General features: G+C 37.9%; 1 protein-coding gene across 1 annotated transcript in view; it reads right to left on the reverse strand.

The window, feature by feature from the left end:
- Nucleotides 1-467: 467 nt before the first annotated feature.
- jarid2b (jumonji, AT rich interactive domain 2b) overlaps nucleotides 468-15,426 on the reverse strand; it is a 121,466-nt gene continuing 106,507 nt past the window's right edge. The window contains exons 13-15 of the mRNA XM_048607635.1: nucleotides 13,148-13,331; nucleotides 8,808-8,915; nucleotides 468-2,341 (exon numbers count right to left, since the gene is read on the reverse strand). Of these exons, the coding sequence (XP_048463592.1) occupies nucleotides 2,165-2,341; nucleotides 8,808-8,915; nucleotides 13,148-13,331 (469 nt within the window). The 3' untranslated portion in view covers nucleotides 468-2,164. The remainder of the gene's footprint in view (nucleotides 2,342-8,807; nucleotides 8,916-13,147; nucleotides 13,332-15,426) is intronic.

Here is a 15,426-nt window from a genome sequence, read left to right on the forward strand (position 1 = left end):
TAATCTGAATAACAGCTCAAACCAAAGAACCACTGTTTCCATATTTTTAAATATCTGACAATGGTCTCTTTCAACTGTCCTTTCAAAACTTAGCAACACAGAGGAGGAAGATACAAAAGTACAGTGATCAAACTTAATCAGAGGATAGCCAAATTAAGTGATGTTAAGATTGTATTTTATTAAAATGGGAGGGAGAAGGGCTAAATAAATGAGCCTTGTAGTGCCAGATTCTTAGCGTAGCGAAAAATCAATTACACCAATGGTTCTAAAAAAACACAAATCCACCACTGGCTACCACTACATTTACATGTCAAGTTTTTGTTGTCTACAAGCCACAAACCAATACTATTTATAGTGCAGAATGAAAATAGGCTGATGTGAATGAGGTAACAAATTAACAAACCCTGAAGTTAATGTACTTGATCAATTAACTGTTCACATTAAAAGATAGAGAGGAACAACTCAACTTCACAGGAAACTGCTCAAAAGTTTTATTAAACTTTTAAGTACAAACCTGAAAAGTAAAAAAACACTTGCAATTACAATGTGAACTTTCCGCACAGAAAGGAAAGGTGCAGAGCAGAACTAATAAATTAAATGTCAATCAATCAGTAAGCAATAGTCAAATATGTCTGCTCTCAAAGAAACAACAAAAATACATAGTAAGGCCATAAAAACTGGACAACCACATTTGAAAAACACTTGAAATCAGTTATGTTGTTAAATACTCCAAGCAGTTCGGTCTTCTGCAGCAACAACAACCAACTAACAACTGGGAAAAAAATAAAATGACTTCTTGACAGTCACCACTGGCAAGCTCAGTGCAACATGTGTAGCTACAATTAATGTTGCATTTTCAGCAATGAAAACTAATTATAATGAACAAATGTTTCCCTTTTTATTAATAAAATACACTGAAAGGGGCAACAGCTACACCATTATTTGTTCAGTGATGTAAGCAGCACTTAAATGTTACAAGAAACCCTGTAAGCGTCCAAAACCGACGAAGAAACTGAAACATAAGGCTTTTCTTCATCTCTTGTTTCTCCACCCCATCCCAACCCACCCCCACAAAAGGCTCAAGTATTTAAAACAATTTACAGGCATATATACAAATTTTATTTTTTTATTTTTTTCTTCTTTAATGTTTTTTTTTACAAATATGGAAAGTATAACACGAATAGAAATGAAGGAGATGCATTTTCACATTTCACAAAGAAATATGCACATCCTCTAGTGGCTCTCCATTGTGACCATCTCATCAATGAACTGAACATTAATGCTGATTCAAAAAAGGAAGAATGGAGAAGGAACATAGAGATGAAAGTGGAATTAAAATGGAATGTCACAAAGATTGCACATCTACAAAGGCGAAACAGGGGAGCCCTGCTTCAATAATTGGATAAAGGACACCACTGTAGGGTTCTCTGGTAAAATGATTGACAGCACCAAAAACTTTATGATTTGCTAATGAAAGTCAGGCACAATTTCCTCCAGCCAGGCAGCCTTATTATTACAGATGCATAGTGATGTGCTGGTAAGGAGAAAAATATCACCTTTACTTTACTTTCAAAATTACCACTATTATACTTTGTAAACCAGATCAAGTATCAGCTGCCATGACTCTAAAAACAATAGAACAATTTTCTAAATAGAAAAGCAAACTTTTCAGCTTACACTTAACCAAAAACATAAAATTTAGCCAAACTGAAGCAGTTTCTTTCAAGTTTTACCTCTCCCTTCCTCCAAAAAGCTGCTCGCATGACTGAAATTGCAAGATAAAACACACAGCACTTAACTTCAACCTAGTTCAAACGGGTTTAAAACATCCCACCTGTTCACAGTAACAAAAAAAAATCAAACTTAAAGAGGTTTGCTTCAGCCAAAAGGGCAAATGCAAACTTGGATTACTGTTCAGCCCTTTGACTTGGTTTTAAAACAGTGAATGAAAACACCTCTACTGCATTCCAAGGAATACTGCCAACTGCAGTGTCTGGTGTTCCTAAAAGAAATAAGCCAACATTTTAATGCTAAAACAAACTTTTTCCTAAAAAACAAAACAGAAGTAATCTTTAGAGCTAGTGCAAAGACAGCTTGCATTCTTCTAGCAAGTACTCACAAATTATAGTACAAAAAGAACAACTGAGTACAAGACTTGGCAACTTCATGGGGAACTTGTAGCACTTCTGGACAAGGACGAAAGTCTAGTTGCTGGCACATCAATGGTCGCTCGTTTTCGAGGCCCTCTTTTCAGTGCAGGCTTGCTGGTACTTGTATTGTTGTCGCTGCTGTTAGCTGCTGCTTTTCCACAGATTTGATTGGCTAAATTGTTTATTTGATCCTGTAATGTTAAACGGTTTAAAAAAGATACATTTATACTGAAGTTTCATAGGTCAAGAATTGTTAGCTATTTGTACAAAATATTAACATTTAACAAAATTGAGTGAAAATCTGCCTCTACTTTAAGATGTTATAGTCCAGTTCTGTGTTGTGTTGGGACTGTGGCAAAAAAAAAACCTACTCTCAATTCAGCACCAATTGACTGTGCAATTTGTATGGGCCCTAAGATTTTGGAAGTGAAAAAAAAAAGACCACAAGTACATAAGAGCTCATTTGTCTCAGTTAGGGCAGAGTAGAGGAAGCATTAGACTAGTCTTTGTTTTAAATTGAAGGCTGATACAACTGAGCCGGGGGTGGGTATGAGCTTCACCGGGGTAGGATAACAAATGCAAGGCAAGTCCTAATCAGCTCTCACCCTTGGCACTGCAACTCAGTAAATTTTAACTCTTAGATTTCAACTGCATGCCACTAGTTTATTATCATACACTCATCTTTATCACATTTATCTTAATATCTTTAGATCTCAGAAAATTTATCAATTCTGGTTTAAAATAACCCACAGACTTCAGGTGGATGTGCATGCTACTGGCTCAGAAAAGCAAGTTATGACTGACGTTTGCACGATAGGGAGAGAGATAATTTAACTACCCACATACATGCTTTATGCCATCACAAAGGACTCAGTTGCCTTCTTCTGTATCTAGCTGGATTTGACCTCACCCAAGACTGCATAATGTTGACACAAAACGTAAAGAATTTTTTTTACACTCTTTACAACACTAAAAACCACTCTATAAACAATACACAGCAGTCATGAATATGGGCCTTGGAAGAACAGAATAATAATTTTCTTCAGTCAACTGATGATTTTCAGGAAATTAAGTATGATTATTATCTTATTTACTAAACAAATGGCATCACTGGCAGAATGTCTACGATGAAATACTATATGTTCCATTCGTCCCTGCAAGGCACAACCTGACAGGTTGTAGGCAGGGTCTCAGATTAATGCTCCTTCAATACTGCACTGACATCTCGTGCTTGGTTTCTGTACTCATGATATGTAGTGGGACATCAGCCCATAACATTCTGACTCAGAGGTAAAAGGGCTACCAACTGACCAATTGGCAAGACTTTTAAATGATGGTAAGTTACTACAGTGGTTTAGACAAGGCTCTCTCATCAGCACCTTAAAAACCCAAGACTTTTACAACCTTTGAAGGACAACTGCAGTAGTTGCATGGGAACACCACTACCTGCAACACCTCTTCCAAGCCACACACCACCTGACTTGGAACTATATCAATGACCGTTCAGTATGGCTGGGTCAAAACTGCGGAATTCCCTCCCCAACAGCATTATGGGTGTGCCTACATTCAAAGGGCTGCAGCAGGTTAAGACAGTGACTCACCAACACCTTCTCCAGGGAGCTTAGGGATGGGCAAATGCCAGCCTAGCCAAGGATGTCCACATTCGTGAATGAATAAGAAATGTTGAGGCCAAAGAGTTATTAGATGGTGAAAATTCAGCTTTATTTGTGACCACAGGGAAATTTTGATAGTTATAATCAAGTGAAAGGTCAGTTCTGGGATAAGACCATTACATAAATCATCAGCACTTGGAACTTCTGACTGAAACCAAGGACTCAGTGCTTTAAGGAAATTCAAACTGCAGTACCACTTACATGATTGAACATGAGAAGCAAGGAAATGCTGGATGAACACAGCAGGCCAAGCAGCATCATTGGAGCAGGAAGGCTGATGTTTCGGGCCTAGACCCTTCTTCAGATTTTCTGATGAAGGGTCTAGGCCCGAAACGTCAGCCTTCCTGCTTGGCCTGCTGTGTTCATCCAGCTCTACACCTTGTTATCTCAGATTCTCCAGCATCTGCAGTTCCGACTATCTCAGAAAGAAAATGCTGTTATTTTGAGTAGTACAATATAAAGATTTGAGGACCTTTCATTGGACTGTGCTACAGAATTGTTTCACAATGTTTAAAAGATAAGTGATTCAGTTAGTTATTTGCTTTAAAACTGATTTTTTTTTATTCATGACAATGAATAATGATTTGGTACTGTTATTTGCAATAGAAAATATAAAGGAAAGGCTGAGATTTAATCGTGTTAGGAATTTTTATGAAAGTTTCAAGTAGTACAAGTATTGAAACGACGTGTAAAATGACATTTAGTTTTTTAAAAATTGGGGCAATTTTATAATTTTGTGAAGTAACAATGATATCTAAAAATTTTTGTCTCCTTGCAAGCCTACAAAGAAATTAATGTCTTGTGCTGACTAATTCTATATTTTATCTGCCATCCAACAACTTTTACACTGCTGAATATAGTTTATTAATTAATACGAAATTCACGTTTATTAATTTTTAAGTAGCTATTTCCCCACAGTGATAGAAGTTAGTTATGATAAACCTCTTTGGCTTTTAAACAGAGACATAATAGGTTGTTACTTTCTCATTTTAATAGGTGTTCATAACAAGAATACTGTTAGCATGGCAAGAGCTTTAGGAGTTTTCATGATTTATCAGCAGACATCAAAATCACAGCATGGTGATGATCTGTACTTAAGATTTTGCCTTTCAAAGGTTCAAACTTTAATGAGAGTACTTCTGTCGCAAAACCATCAGGCTTGGACATCATTTATTTTGAAAATTGAAATCAGATAAATTGATGATTTGCTGTTTCCAGTGTTCAAGAAGAGAAAGTTGCTAGAAGTTTAACAGAATTAGAAAAATAAAGTAAGGTTTATACTCAAGGTGGGTCCCGTGTATATAAAAAGAAAAAGTTTTAACAAGAAAGACAAAATAAAATTGAACATTGACATCTGGCAGACTAACAATAATATCCTTTGGACTTGGGATATTTTGAACTGATAAATTTGACACAGTTGCAAGAACCATGTCTTTTTATTTTTGTACCTTTATAAACTGTGGACCACATGAGAAAGAACTAATTTTAAAAACAGGGATTTATCAGGATGGCTGCATAATTTCAGAGCAAGGAATTTGGTACCTATCGTGAACTTGATTTTTGCGACTATGAGTTCCTGGAAGATGTGGATGATCAGGAGCTGTTTACATATGAAGCTAATTGGTTCTCAGTTAACTGAGCAAGTTGGAACTGGAAACAAATTACAGAGACACAGACACAGAGAGAAAAGATGCAGAAGTTTCCTGTTGTCTGCAGTAAAATCAAACAAGTTAAACTTAAAAACAGCCAGGTACTGTTCATGCAGCAGTTGCTATGAGCTGAGACTTCGGAATTGATGTGGATCAGTCACTCTATACTACTTAGAAACCAACAGAAGCTTCCAGAAAAAGACAATTGAACATCAAAGGCCTGGCTTGCCAAATAAAGATAATCTAAATATTGGAATCAGGAAAGACAGACCACTGAACTGACTTGCCAGTTTTTTCCTTCCTCCCATCAATAATCTACCTCTCCCTATTTGCATGTGTGTACATGTGTAAGTAAAAGGGGGAGTCTATATGTTGATTAGTGTTTCAGTCAGTAAGGTTACATGCCAGTGATTCATATCTGTTTATGTGCAGCTATAGTCTAATTACTTGTAATAAACAATCATTCCTCCTTTGTACAGAAACCTAGTCTATGATTTGTCAACCCTGGTGCGAAAGTCAGGCAAACTGAGGCAACATGCATAACATAGATCAATCCCAGAAACTGACTGCAATTAAACTGAACGACATAGCATCATATTAACAAAAATGTTCCAACTACAGTATTAAAAAATGTAACATGCTCAACTTACAGCGCACCACCCTAGTGAGTTGTAACATAGGTCACTTTTGGAAATAAAAACTTTTCTCAAGGAGAATAAACAAATAAAATTTAAGATACCTTATTGAGGTGTATGTAATCATCAGGGGCATAGATAAGGTGAATAGTAAAAGTCTTTTCCCTAGGGTGGGGGAGACGCAACATTTTAAATAACAGGTTAGACTGACTGTCGGAGGGATTAAAACCAAAATAATTAAGGTAGGAAGAAATGAGCAAGAATGACCGTCAACATAGAAATTGGTAAAAGGGAGAGCTACGTAATTTTTTAAGCCATGAAGTTATGGTCACCTGTAGTTTTCTTTACAACATACTATGACTTGGCAGAATGTACTGCTACAGAGGTAAGTATAGAAGTCTTGGTCTACATAATCACTTAGAAATTGGTGGGTCTCCTGCAGCAAGAAAGGAAATAAAAAATGGAGGATGAAGTGCAGGTTCTGTCTAGACCCAAAACGTCAGCTTTCCTGCTCCTCTGATGCTGCTTGGCCTGCTGTGTTCATCCAGCTCTACACCTTGTTATCTATTGTAAAATTTAACTGTTTTTTGACAATCAGATTAACCGATGGCTGGTAAAGGCATTTCCATTGCACAAGATTGCAGGCCTAAGAAAGGAAGGTGAGAAAGAAGTATCTGTACTCCCACGTTATCATGCTTAGACAGTCATGAATCTTCAAATGTAATTTCTATCGATTATGTCTTTAGTTTTTATGTCTGGTTTATTTGGATTGATAGAAACAGTACTGGTTTAGTATTTCCTTAAAGTTTCAAAGTATCCATTAAAGGCAGAAACAAATAATTCGTAGACAGTCAGAATCATAGAGATGTACAGCATGGAAACAGACCCTTTGATCCAACTCATCCATGCCAACCAGATATCCTAGACAAATCTAGTCCCATTTGCAGCATTTGGCTCATATCTCTTTAAACCCTTCCTATTCATATACCCATCCAGATGCCTTTTAAGCATTGTAATTGTACCAGCCTCCAACAGTTCATTCCATACATGCACCACCCTCTGCGTGAAAAGGTTGCCCCTTGGGTCCGTTTTAAACCTTTTCCCCTCTCACCTTAAACCTCTGCTCTCTAGCTTTTGACACCCTCACCCCAGGGAAAAGAATTTGTTTATTTATCCTATCCATGCTCCTCATGATTTTATAAACCTCTGTAAGGTCATCCCTCAGCCTTCAATGCTCCAGGGAAAGTAGCCCCAGCCTATTCAGCCTCTCCAACCCTGGCAATATCCTAGTAAATCTTTTCTGAACCCTTTCAAGTTTCACAACATCCTTCCTACATCAGGGAGACCAGAATTGCACACAGTATTCCAAAAGTGGCCTAACTAATGTCCTATACAGCCGCAACATGACAACCCAACTCCTATACTTAATGCACTGACAAATAAAGACAAGGATACCAAATGCTATCTATCTGCAACTCCACTTTCAAGGAACTATGAACCTGCACTCCAAGGTCTCTTTGTTCAGCAACACTCCCCAGGACCTTAATGTTAAGTATATAAGTAATGCCCTGATTTGCCTTTCCAAAATGCAGCACCTCACATTAATCTCTTCAAGATCTCGTTGTACTCTGATGTAACCTCCTTCACTGTCCACTACACTTCCAATTTGGTGTCATCTGCAAACTTACTAACCATGCCTATGTTCACATCAAAATCATTTATATAAATGATGAAAAGCGACCCTTGTAGCACACCACTGAGATTGAAAACAAACAGTTAAACAACCAGGTCTGGGTCTGGGTCTGGGTCTGGGCATATATGCACCAACCATAATTGGAAAAATTGGGCAGTGGCTTTCTATAAGTTATGAATCGAAGTCAGGAGACGAGAAGTAACCTTGCAAGTTTCCAAAATGTGAGACGTAGCCTCTATGAAGAAGCTGAGGGCCTCAGACATTTGGCCACCCAAATCTGCCTCATAAGCGATAAACTAAGATATAGTTTCTCAAATGCATAAAGCACAGAAGAATCAGAAGACAGAGAATTATACAGGAATCTAAACAAGAATGGTGTGAAGTCACTTACATGTATGAAAAAACCCACAGTCTGTGTTGCCATATACATCTATTTTTATTAAGATCTTGGTGATTAATGCTTTGAATATGTCAATTGTTACAGACCGCAAGAAACTACTTACATCAAATTGAAATTGAATAATTGCTGGAAAATAAATATAGGAACAAGTATTCTTGCCACTGGTTAAAACATACATACAAATAATAACTTCATGACCTTAAAGGCAATCTGTACAGGCTCATAATCGAGTTAGAAAGTATATCTGGGAGGAAGGCCTATCAATATCCTTTAAGGACTAAAGGGAAAATCTGATTTGGGCAGGACATATTAAGGAAGAGGGCACTTTATATTCTTGACTGTCTTAATCAAAGCTCCTGCTTTAAGTTTTACCCAAGCTTTAGTGAAAGAGAATCTTTAGATAATTGAAAAGAAATGATGCAGGATTCTAGAGTAAGTCACCTGCAGTTGACCTACAATATCATGATGACATATCTGAAGGGTCCCTCATGGTTTGATTACCCAGAACCAATGAAGCTGTATGATACCCCTACACCTAGGAGGAGGATATACAACAGGGGCATATTCAGTTTGTAATCAGAAAATGCACGGATTTCCACACACAAACCTCATCATAGCGATACATCATCTTCAATCCCCGACAAGATTTCTGCTTTTCTACATGGCGAAGAGCACACTCAAGACAGAAGACAACATTCTCATTTTCTTGTACTACCTAGGTAGAAAGAATTTTATGGGTCAGTACTACAAATTAGTCAACATACAATCAATTTGTCGTCAAAAATCAGAACTTTCATTGGAGGTCCAACAGAGGTACAGTTAGAGTAATGCTGGTATAACATTTTTGAGATTTATGGAGACCAGGAAGGCCATCATAGCTTACCTGAAGTAATTCTTGTGTATTTGATTATGAAATTACTTCCATCTCACCTAAAGACCAGTACATGTTCACTATATATTGTCAGCAAAAACCAATATTCTCTTCTGTCCTGTGTCCTACTGCAGCTTAGTCTAAACGAGTCCAGTCTATAATATTTTGAAATATATTAGAACATTTTGGGAGTTTCAATGTCTTAGCTCCTTCCCTTTAAGTGAAATTTTACTTGCAAGACCCAGAGAGCACTTGCACTTTGTAAAGATATCTAGAAAAAAAATGAAGTGTGTATGGAGATCACTGAATAACCCTCTTCTCTTTATTTAAGATTTTGATTTTTACATGTTATCTCATCCAATCATCTTTGGCTTCAGAAAGCCGCAATACAACATTGCATTTGACCATGACTTAAAACAAAGGTTGCATTAATGTAGTATATTTGATGTTCTCAAGGCATTTCCAAACTGCTTTACAGCCAAACTTGAAACGGTGACCAGCGTTATAACATGACGGCAGCAAATTTGAACACTGCTAACTCTCACAAAGAACAATTACATAACTAGATTATCTGTTAGCTGATATCATATAACAGATAGCAGTTGACATGAAACAAGTTACAATTCCCTTGCTGCTTTTCAATTACTGTTGTGGAATCTGTTTAACTAATAGGGCAGTCTAGTCCTTGGAGTAACATCTCAATCTGAATGCGCCGAATCTTCCCAACATTGACACTTCCATGCAACGTGTATTAGATGAAATCGCTGGAGTAGGGCTTCTTCAATCTTTAGATGAGGAGAAAAGTACTACAGCTGTGTCGAGGCTAACAAATTTAGATGTCAAATTAAAATAATAGTTTATGATTAATAAATCAATGTAGCAGTTTGCAATAATTACATTTGACTACCTCCTGGAGCAAACAGCAACTAACGAAGCATATCGGATTGCTCTTACGGATGCCAAATCATGATTTCTGTGCAGTGGCCACTAATCTACCATTTTTCTTTGAGCAAGCAGCTATCTGGCTTATGACGGTATGAAGGCTTCAGTCACGGTCTCACATTTGAATCAGGCAGAATGAGAAATAGCTTTTCAGAGAACAGCCAGAATCAAATAGATTTAAGTGGCTATCCAACTCAGGAAAAAGGCTTCTAATCAACCATAAATCAATCCCAGAAACTGACTGCAATTAAACTGAACGACATAGCAACATATTAATAAAAATGTTCCAACTACAGTATTAAAATTAGGACATGTCAGTATAAAACTAGATTTAATTATTATTTTAATCCCACATCAGAATTAAAGAAGAAAGAAATATTTAGGATTATCAAGAAGATTTGAGAGACCAAGTTACATAGAGAAGAAGAAGAGGTGACCTAATGGAGATTTTCAAAAACACATGGTGTTTTGAATGAGCAAAATATTCTTCCTTCAGGTAAGTGGGCTAATGACTAGACTGGTATTGGAAGCTGTCCAGATAAGGGTCACTAGGTTGACCCCAGGTATGGAGGGCTTTTCTTATGAGGAGAGCTTGAGCAGGTTGTGCCTGTAATTCTTTGGAGTTTAGAAGAATGAGAGATGACCTTATTGAAATGTACAAGATTCTTATGGGACTTGACAGGGTATATGTGAAAAGGTTGTTTTGCTCTTGTGGAAGAGTTTAGGTTCAGGGGGTATAACCTCAGATTAAGGGGGTCACACATTTAAGACATGGATGAGGAAGAATGTCTTCTCTCTCAGAAGGTAGTGAAGCTATGGAATTTTTAACTGCAGATGTCTGCAGAAGCTGGGTCATTAAGTTTATTCAAGGCTGAGGTTAATAGATTTTTAAGCAGGAAGGAAATCAAGAGGCATGGAATAAAGGAAGGAAAGTGGAATTGAGGGTTCTCAGAACAGCCGTGATCTCAGTTCATGGTGCAGCAGACTTAATGAGCTGAATGGACTACATCAGCTCCTATATCTTTTCGTCTTAGAGTCATAGATCCAAAATCACTGACAAAAAAGACCTAGAGGGGGCCTGTGGAGAATCTTTTTCACTCAGTTGTCAGGATTCTGAATGCCCCATCTGTTAAGTTGATTGAAATTGATGCTTCAAAATATTTTAGAAGGGTGCTGGATGGTTAGAGGTCTGTCTGTAGTTTGTCGAGACTGTTCCACTGTTTATAGCCAATCAAATACTTCAATAACCACATAATGCCCAAACCCTCTACACCACTGATAATCAAAAATGTCAACCTCTACTTTAAATATACTTGACTGAGCTTCCTCAGGCGCCTGCAGTACAGAATTCTGGAGATTTACCACCTTCCAAGTTAAAAACAAAATTCTCATCATCTCAGTCCTAAATGGTATCTCTATCACCATCTCCTCAACACTCAGATGTAGACCATCAGGTCCAGGGACTTATTAACATTTAGACCCATTAATTTCTCCAGTACAACCTTCTTACCCATACTACCATCCTTTTAAATCCTCAGTCTTCCTTGCCACTTGCATCTCATTCAGTGAAAACAGACACAAAGTAATCATTTACCTTCTCTGCCATTTCCATATTCTTCATCATAAATTCTCCTGACTTTTCTTTTAGTGGACCTACTTTCTTCTTCATGAAATTTTCTCATTTTTACGTACCTGTAGAAGTTTTTACAGCCCAATGTAGGTTTTTTTGTTAGTTTGCATTCGTATTTTATTCTACATTTTCTTATCAGTTTCTTGGTCCTCCACTTTAATTTTAAAAATTTCTCAATGCTCAGATATAATATTTCTGGCCACTCTGTAAGCCTTTTCTTTTAATCTTACATAATCTTTAAATTACTTTATCAGCCATGGTTGACTGACCTTTTTTGAGATTTTGCACCTTGAAGGAATGTATGATGTATGCGCTCAACAGCACTAACACAGAACGGTCATTCTAGATGATACCAGAAGCAGCAGTGCTGGCTGAATTTTCTCCATGCTGTTCTATGGAAATTGTAGCTATCCACCTTGATTGCAACAATCCAACTCAGTACAGATTAATCAAAAAGTGGGATGTGCTGTTGCCATGATTCAATGAAGTATCACAGTTATATTTATATAGTACAGTACCTTTCATGTTCCAAGAAGACCCTAAAACAATTTATAATAAATAGAAAGCATTTCAAATGTGGTTTTACAGTTGCATAGTTAATTTGTTAAGAAGAATAGTCAGATGATCTCCTCTGATGATGCTGATTGAAGATGTCACATTGAACAAGCATCGAGAAAACCTTTGCTACCTGTTGATTTGTGCAATGCAATCTTTTTCATCCACCTGAAAAGCAGACACAAACCTGGGCTTAACGTTAAAATTTTCTATTGTGTCAGCCTGGACTGTCTGCTCAAATCCTGGTTTGGCAAAGAACAAAGAAAATTACAGCACAGGAACAGGCCCTTCGGCCCTCCAAGCTTGCACCGATCCAGATCCTCTATCTAAACCTGTCGCCTATTTTCCAAGGATCTGTATCCCTCTGCTCCCTGCCCATTCATGTATCTGTCTAGATACATCTTAAATGACGCTATTGTGCCTGCCTCTACCACCTCCGCTGGCAACGCGTTCCAGGCACCCACCATCCTCTGCGTAAAGAACTTTCCACGCATATCTCCCTTCAACTTTTCCCCTCTCACCTTGAAATCGTGACCCCTAGTAATTGGTTTGCATTTGTATGGTTTCTGAGCCTCTGGTACAGAAGTGGAAATTCATCCAGCATTCTGTAGTGATTTAGTTGATTTTAAAAGTGTTTTGGGACAACTGATGAACATAAAAATCCGTGTGTGAATGCAAATTTTTTCTTCACTTCTTGGCTAAATGCCAAATGCCAAATCATGCTTTGCATTTACCCTTCCCTACTCCATACTGATGTTAAACTTGCAAATAGGAGATATCCTCTTGCATATCATTGGGCTAGAAAGAGCACAGGAGAATCTACAGTAAGACGAAGATAGTATGAAACAAGCCAACAAAAAAACTTTCTTTTCACCATTAGTAATTAACCAAGTACTGTGATCAGATATTGAACATCTCCATTCCTACCCCAACCAACCTTTCAACTCACCATGGATAGGTAACACAACTGCTGGCAGATTTGGCATCTCCTCTCTGATGTTTCTGAGGCTAACCATTTCCGTGGTTTTTTCTTCATATCCATCATGGAGAGGTGGCTGTCATGGCTACCATAGCGAGCTGATGAATGCAAACCCGCATCAAGCAGCTGCTGCCGCTGTCTCGACTCTGTATCCCTGAGAAAATACTGGAAATGTTACTATTTTAAAAAAGTAAGTCTATTATACCATTGGTGGAAGTATGTTGTTATTTTGTTGTGATGTAATGGAAAGCCAATTTTGCATTTTTCAATTAATCTTTCAACTATATAGCCAAAGAAATCATCTGCACGTTTTGACCATTACTACATTACATTAGAATAGCAATGAAGAGATTCCAATACGAATATGGAAGGCTTATTCTCAATGCAGCTAGTGGGATGCCACAGGATCAATACTGGGTCTCAACTATTAATAATCAATATTAATGATTTCAATAAAAGGTAAGAGTGTACGATAGATAAATCTGCTAGTGAAACAAAGATTGCAGGAAAACATACTAAGTGGAGGATATCAATAGTCCACAAAAGGGATAGACAAGTCACGTGAGTGGGCTAAAATTTAACAGAAGGCGTATAATTGGCAAAATGTGCAGTTGTCTACCCGGATATAAATTAGTGGATAAGTAGAATAAAATTTAAATGGAGAGACTACAGAATGTGATACTACAGAGGGACCTGGATTTCCTTGTAAGTGAATCAAAGTTAGCATTTAGGTCCCAAGTAATTACAAGACAACTCCATTGCAAGAAGTACAGAATAAAGACAGAAAATGCTGGAAATACTCAGCAGGTCAGGCAGAATCTGTGCAGAGAAAAACACACAAAGTTTCAAGTTACGGACTTCCATCAGAACTGGGAAAAGTTGAGATGAGAGGTTGAGAAAGGGGTAGATGGGACAAGTACAAGAGGTAATGCTATTACATGCAAGACAAAATGAGAGAAAAGTTGATTCGCCAGGGCCAAAGGGAATGGTGATAGAATAAGAAAAGAAACAAAATATATGTACCTAGGACAAACATGCTGTACACTGAAGATAAAATAACAAAAATAACCAAAACATGCAACAAAAAATGGAAGTGGAGGACTCATTTTGAAATTGTTAACATGAGTCCAGAAGGCTGTAAAGTACCTAAGTGAAAGATGAGATGCTTTTGCTTCCAGATTAAATTCAATAATTTCAAGCTATAAGATTAATGTCTTGGTTTTGTTTCCTTTTCTTTGCATGTTTCAGATACGCACATTTGTTTTTCCGGTCAGCAGCACACCTGCTCCGGTCACATCTTGTTTCTTTACTTGCCCCATAACCATTCCTTTTGGCCTTGGCAAACTAACTGATCTGTCAATCTCTCCTGCCTACCACCTGTTTGGCCTTGTCCCATCTACTATTTGCTAAAAACCTATTACATCTCTATCATTTCCCACTTTTGATGAAAGGTCAACCTGGAAAATTGATTTTGTCTCTCTCTCCAGAGATGCTGCCAGACCTGCAGATATTTCAAGCATGTGCAGTACTATTTTTTAACGTACAGAAGTATAGATGTCTTGTTACAACTGTACAGGACATCAGTGAGGCCACATCAACTGCACAACATTCCGCACTGTTCATGAATTCCCTCAGAGACCGAAGCAGTCTGTGTCCATATATAGCAAGACTCGAGCAACATCCACTCTTGGGCTAACAAGCGACAAATAACACTCATGCCACATAAGTTGCAGGCAATGACCATCTCCACCATGAGTTTCTAACCAGCACCCCTTGGTGTTCAAAGGCATTGTGGAATCCTGCACTGTCAATGTTAGACAGGTTACCATGGATCAGAAGTTGAATTGGACCAGCTATACCATGGCTACAAGAGCATGTCAAAGGTTGGGAATTCTGCAACAATTAACTCACCTCCTGTCTCCCCAGTGCCTATCCACAATCTACTAAGCACATCACAGAAGCGTTATGGAATATTCTTCATTTTCCTGAATGGATGAGGCCCTAACACTGAAGTAGTTCAAAATCATCCTGAACAAATCAGCCCATTGGAATGACACCCCACCTAGCACCTTCAACACCAATGCACAGTGGCAACCTCAGTAAGATGCATCATAGTAACTCGTCAAGGCTCCTTCAACAGCATGTTTCAAACCGACTACTCCTACTAACTAGAAGGACAAGGGCGGTAGATGCATAGGAGCAGCACCATCTGCAAGCTCCCATCCTGACGTGAAATCACATCTCTGATC

The sequence above is a fragment of the Rhincodon typus genome, chromosome 2 (assembly GCF_021869965.1).
Source record: "Rhincodon typus isolate 14 chromosome 2, sRhiTyp1.1, whole genome shotgun sequence".
Classification (NCBI taxonomy): Eukaryota; Metazoa; Chordata; class Chondrichthyes; order Orectolobiformes; family Rhincodontidae; genus Rhincodon; species Rhincodon typus.